The sequence below is a fragment of the Capsicum annuum genome, chromosome 7, assembly GCF_002878395.1.
Source record: "Capsicum annuum cultivar UCD-10X-F1 chromosome 7, UCD10Xv1.1, whole genome shotgun sequence".
NCBI lineage: Eukaryota > Viridiplantae > Streptophyta > Magnoliopsida > Solanales > Solanaceae > Capsicum > Capsicum annuum.
The window spans coordinates 202,817,646-202,824,122 of NC_061117.1; the positions used below are offsets into that span (position 1 = coordinate 202,817,646).

The 6,477-nt window shown below is 35.1% G+C and overlaps 1 protein-coding gene across 1 annotated transcript in view; it reads left to right on the plus strand.

Moving 5' to 3' along the window:
- The first annotated feature begins 448 nt into the window (after positions 1 to 448).
- The window catches only part of LOC107855023 (beta-glucuronosyltransferase GlcAT14A), a 12,608-nt gene continuing 6,579 nt past the window's right edge, over positions 449 to 6,477 (plus strand). The window contains exon 1 of the mRNA XM_016699995.2: positions 449 to 1,775. Within this exon, the coding sequence (XP_016555481.1) occupies positions 1,178 to 1,775 (598 nt within the window). The 5' untranslated portion in view covers positions 449 to 1,177. The remainder of the gene's footprint in view (positions 1,776 to 6,477) is intronic.

A 6,477-nucleotide genomic window follows, 5' to 3' on the forward strand; every position in this document is an offset into this window, starting at 1 on the left:
AAAAAGTTAATTCCGAGATTATTAATCTCGAGATTATCTATATATCCTAGAATTAGTTATTCTACACTTAAGAAAGATAAAAATAACACTTTAATGCGCCGTATAACTAATTCCAAAATGAGTTATCCCATAAATTTTATCTCAATCAAACATGAGATAAATTCATCCTAAAATTAATTTCAAAATTAATTTTTCATTATCCCTCCTATTAAACAACTCCTAAATAATAGAAATATTTTACTATATCTTCTTTTAAATATGATAAATTTAATGATATATCAGTAAAAAAATAGATAAATTATCTAATTAAATGTACAAGTGAAGAAATTTAAAACCTCACTTTCTTGTTACCCCCAACAACTAATTTAATTAACCTTTTGCTTTGTCTTACTAGTACTAGCAGTAGTATATTAATAACACTGTCTCCTTGTTTAACTCCAAATTAACAGTCTAATGAATACCCATTATACATATAATACAGCAATAATCAAGTGTATAATCATATAAATTAGGTCATTACCTACACTTTAAGCAATCTTTACTGTCACCTCTCCCTCTCTTGCCCTTCAGCACCACCTTCCTCTAATCTTTATTTCAGCTAAAATACTGCTTCTTTGAACTTTTAAAATCCATTTTTTAATACCCAGTTCATTTTTTTTATGCTAAAGATCAGTTCTTGAATTAAACTCATTTGGGTTAGATCACTAATTATTTGATTTAAGTTCTTGAAACCTTTTCTTGAACTAAGGTCATTAGATCTAAGGTTTAAGGAAAAGGGGTTAAGCTATTTATTATTTGTGGGAAATCTTGATTAGTTTGTTTGAATTTAATCTGCTTTTTTGTATTTGTTTGTTTCCCCTTTTCTGTACTGCATAACAGTTTAGTAGTACATTGTTGTTGTCACTTTTTTTTGCCATTTTCAACATTGCTTTTATTGGTTAGTTTACTTTGTAATAGTTAGTTTCTTTGGATGGTAAAACCCCGCAAACCAATAATTTTACTTTTTCGTCGGTGGAAATTTGGAAGCTTTTGAGCTTGCTCATTCTTGGTGATAGCCCATATCATCTTTTGTCACTTTGATGGTAAAGCTCAATCCTTTTCTTTACCTTTCGACAAGATTAAGGCGAAAAGCCTGAGTCTTGGAAACTTTTTGCTGTAAAATTATACTAGACAAAGAATGAGGAAACATGCCAGTTCTTATTCAGGAAGAGTATATGGTGATAGACATTGGAAAATACCATTTTTTGTGAGCTTGCTTGTGTCTATTACTCTGTTTACAGCAACAATTTTTGGGTTATATTCATCATCTTATGGAAGAGATCAAGTGCAGTTGGATATGGTTTCTTTTGCTAGGCCTGTAGAGTCGGATGGGTATTTTGTGGAATCTGATTTCAAGTCGTTTCAATCGAATGGATTTTCGAAAAATGAACCACCTAGGTTTGCTTATCTTATATCAGGCACAAAGGGGGATAGTCATAGAATGATGAGGACTTTGCAAGCGGTTTATCACCCGAGGAATCAGTATATTCTACATATGGATCTTGAGGCTCCACCTAAAGAAAGGCTGAACTTAACAATGTCGGTGAAGAATGATCCCACGTTCCGCAAAGTAGAGAATGTTCGAGTAATGTCACAGTCAAATTTAGTGACTTATAAGGGCCCTACGATGTTTGCTTGTACCCTTCAAGCTATATCCATTCTGCTGAAGGAAAGTTCAAAGTGGGACTGGTTTATCAATCTTAGTGCTTCAGATTATCCACTAATGCCTCAAGATGGTAAGTGTTCTACTTCCACGTGCTATAGGTCGTCAATCATATATTTCTATATAGTCTCTTTATTAGCCTTTTTCTTGTTTATTTGAAGGTTCAGTTGCAACTTTTTTTTTTTTTAATGAGTAATGCTAAATTCCATGACTGGCGTCAATAGATGCATAAAATACAAAACTTGGTAAGCACAAAAAACTTAGTTAGCTGCTTTACATGGGAGACTATGTTAGGACTACAGAGCTAACAAAGTATAAAGGAGTTATAGGTGAGGCATTATGCCATCTATATAAATATACTAAACATCCAGCCTTAAAGAAATGAATTGGAGTTGATGAACCATCAAAACATCTTCTGATCCTTTCTGTCCAGACACACCAAAAGATATTTGCAGGGATCATCCTCCATACTTGTTTGATGGACTTACCAACTCCCCGATTACACCATCGTTCAAATGCTTATTTAGTATTCCCCAGCTAAGCCCAGAGATAGAGAACACATTCATATATGTCTGAAGCCACTCTACAATGAAGGAACAGGTGTTTCTTTGACTCAAAATTCTGCTGGCACATATAACATCTAAGATTTTCCTGGCTAGACATGCTTTATGAAGGGTGGTCCAACTGAAACGTATTATCTTTGTTGGCAACTTGATCTTCCGTATGTATCCATGGCCAGTTATCAATCAGATCACACTGGGCACCTGTTTGGAATAGCCAGCTTTTATAGAATATCTTCCTTCCATGTCATTGCCCCATCTTCACCTCTCTGGTGCCTGCATATTTATCTTGTAACCTTCAAATAATCCTGTATAAAAGATTGCTCATATGGACAACGTCAGAGTCTTGTAGCTTCCTTCTGTAAAGAAGACCCCATGTGTTGTTCTCCCTGTTCCGAGATACCGTGGAGGTTGGTTTACATGATAATTTATAGAGGCTGGGGTAATCATATATCGGGGAAGTGCTGTTCAACCACCTATTATTCCAGAACCTAGTGTGCAAACCATTCCTCCTCTAGACTATCAATATCACACACAAATATTCCCTCTCAATACAGTTTGCAGGTTACAGCTAAAAGAAAAAAGAATATTCACCCTTACATTCTCACTATTACTGGTAATAGTCGTTAGTGCATATAGCAGATTAGGTGCGTTCATTGCTAATTTTCATGATTATGACATCCCAATTATTGCAATGTTTAGACCCTGTGCTGTGGATGATTTAGCATGACATATATATGGCGGAATTATTGTTACAGTGATTGAGACACTAAAATATTGTTATAGATATTTAAGCAGCTTACAGAGAATTTTTCTATCTCTAGGGTCCGTTCAAGCAAGCCTTTTATCTAATGCTGAACCTCTCTTTTGGAAAATGCCTAAAAACGTGTAAAAGAAAATTGAATTAATGAACTTTGTTGAATAGGTTCTTTTTTCTGAGAAGTAGTTCAATAGGCTCTATTATTTCTTGTTCATAGTCCCTACTGGTGTGCCTACCTTCTGTGGCTGACATTCTTAGGAACTTGTTCGGTAGGGCTCAGCAGGATAGCAGGGAGGAGTCAAATTGTGTTGATGAAGTGGTGATAAAGTCAATATGTGGAGTTAATTTGTTTGACAAATCAGATACATTTTTGATCATTGATCCACTTTCCAGATTCTCTTAATTCGAAAAGATTGTTCTTCCTTAAATGCCAATTTGGTGATATTCAACTGTCAAGATACCTTACAATCTTACGTACTACAAGTTCGGAATGACATCTTTATACTCTTACCTTTTTTTTCAAACAATCACTTTAAAATATCTCCAGCAAAGCAAAGTGCAATGAGCCAATGACACATTTGGACTTTCTTCTCTCACGTTGTGCTTTAGTCAAGCGGGTTTGTTTATATAGGCTGGAGGCAGTAATAAAGTATAATTAGCAACAAAGGGGTGAAAATCTGATGTGGTTGGCAGTTTGCAAGCCAATGACCGCAAGGATGCACTTGGTTCCACTTCAGAACAAAATGGAACTAGGAATCCACTTACATATAGGTCAAGCGCTATTTTAATGTGGGTCAAAAAACATGCCATTTCAACGTATATTTTCCTTTACCAGTCTAAGCACGGAACTGATTAACAATGGCAACCAATGGTGATCTATGGGAGTTGGAACGTAAACATTGTTATTGTCTATGATGCTGAAAATGGATAGTGAGTATCAACCTTGCATGACAAGGGTGGATGGTTGTCCATTCACTTTTTTTTTTTAAAAATGCTCCCTCGGAGCTTCCACCCTTTTTTGCTCCCTTGGTGACTCGAACTCACAACCTCGGGATTAGTTGTTTTGTTATCTTGTTTAAGATCTGTTTCTTATGGAAATTAGTTATGGTTTTGTCATGTAGGATAATTGTGAGGGTCTTCCTCTTGTTGAACCAAATAGATCGTCATGATGACTCATCTCAATACAGGAGTTTTGGGGCCTTAAAATGATCTTGTAGCTCAAAATATGAAAAATAACTTACGCTGATGTTTGATGGAAGTGATAGGAATGGGGATTAAAATAGAAAATAGGAAATTAGAGGCTATTCTCAGTGCTTCAATATTACTGTACAGAACTCTCGGTTCTTGATTTATTTTGAACTAGTTAAGGCTTGAGACTTGAGAATCTTTTGGGTTCTCAAATAAACTGATTGAGATATCAAGAACTGACAGAAGGTTATCAAAATAACAACACAGAGAATTGGGCTGGAATTAGAGAGTTGAAGATGGTGAAAATAAGTAAAGAGACAAATTCGAGGAATTACTTACAGATTGTAAAATGCATCACCAAATATTTGGATTACAGTTCTAATTTCACAAAAGGACTCTTAAGACAAATAAATTGTTAAAAGGTAGTCATATTTCTGGCGGGGAACTGCAACTTTTTTTGTTGATAAGGTAAAGGTGTATTGACCAAGTACCAAGAAGGTACCAATATCAAAAGTTACAAGAGACTGCTGGGAATATCAATATACTCAACTATATTATCTCCCTAGTAATTCCAAAAAGTCCATATATTGATCTATATTATCAATGAAACTACTTTTGCATCAAAAAAAACAAATTATATAAACACTTGTTTTTAACTCTAAAGGGAAGTGCAACTTTAGGTGCAATTCATCTATCAAATGAACTTTTGAGTCTCAGGCATAAAACTATTGTCAAGAGGTGCTTTGTCCCTACAGTAGCACCCTCTTGCATATGAGTTTGGTTATACCAAAAAATAGTAATAGCAATCAATAATTTTCTTATCCTATCTCTTATTTACTCTTTGCTTATCAGTTCTCTCTTTTATATCATTTTTAGTGATCACACATTTTGCTCTTACTGGCAAATTTTCTCTATTCCAATTTTCCAACAAATGCAAATCTTCCTAAACTTTTGGCTCAACCAATAAACATCATCAAATATTTCCTTTGTACCTGTTTAGAAAATGGACATCGACTCTTAAGGTAACTCTAAAGGTTAGCTAATGAAATGAGGTTTATCACGACCATATAAGGAGATAACCCTTTCCCTCAACTAAATGTGGGACATTTAACACCATGTGCCTACAACAAGGCATTTGGAGCTTGAACAATATAACATGGGCGCCCGTCATTAGGTAAACTAAGAATAGGGATGGTTTGACTCTGATATCATGTTAAAGTGGACTTGTGGCAACTTATTCCTCGACTGATGTGGGATTTTTGGCAACTCATTCCCTCAACCATGATTTGAGGGTTGCCCAAAACTATATGAGGTGATAACAACACATTCCCTCAACCAATGCGGGACATAGGTATTTGGACAATATTTGATTGAAGTTGAAAAATGAGTATTTGGAAGTCGATACCAGCATCTAAAGCTAAATAAATGTAGCACTAAATCATTTTGTACCAATGTTTTGATCCCCGTCCCTTTTCCTGACCTCTAAATTTTATTTTCCTTGCAAGAACATAAAACAATCCTGTTCAAGTTATGACATAAAGGGCAAACCTATAAAAAACAAACAATCATGGTACATCTCTGACAACCAATACAATTCTGCCCTTCAATTTGGTGGAGAAAACAATAAATACTGATTAGTGCATGGAGAACTTTATTATTGCGCGAAGTCTTTAAAAAATAGCAGGGAAAGACGTCTTCAAACGACACTGAATAATAGCAACCTAGAAACATCTTTAAAATAACGTGAGGAATTATGAAAGTATCTGGAATAAGGAAACATATTTTATTTTGGTTCAAACAAATATATAAGAAAATGCTACGTTCAGGAGTTGCGGGGTTCGCTGTCAAGGACGGGAAAGTCTCCTCTAAACTTTCAGATTATTGAGCATGGATTGAGATCATCTCCATCTTCATGTCTAGTTTTAGAGAGTTAAAATGTCAAATATTATGCAGATAAATTTGGAAGCAAACGATACGCTTTATAAGTTTGAGAAGTTTAAACCGCTAAAGATGGAAGATATGCCATAAATAATGTTGTGGTGGATATGAAGACATGAAAACTTTGAAGATATAGGGGAAGCCTAGCCTGAAACTATGTATATTGACGAGGAGAGGTTGAGAAGAAGACAAAGAATGGAATTGTCCGAAAGTCGCTATTAGGGTTAATTAACATGACCTTCCTTGGCGAACTCTCCAAATTAATCACCCTTATGTGGTTTAAGTATTACTAGAAACCTTTCTTAGTGTCTTTTCTCCCGTCCTCCCCA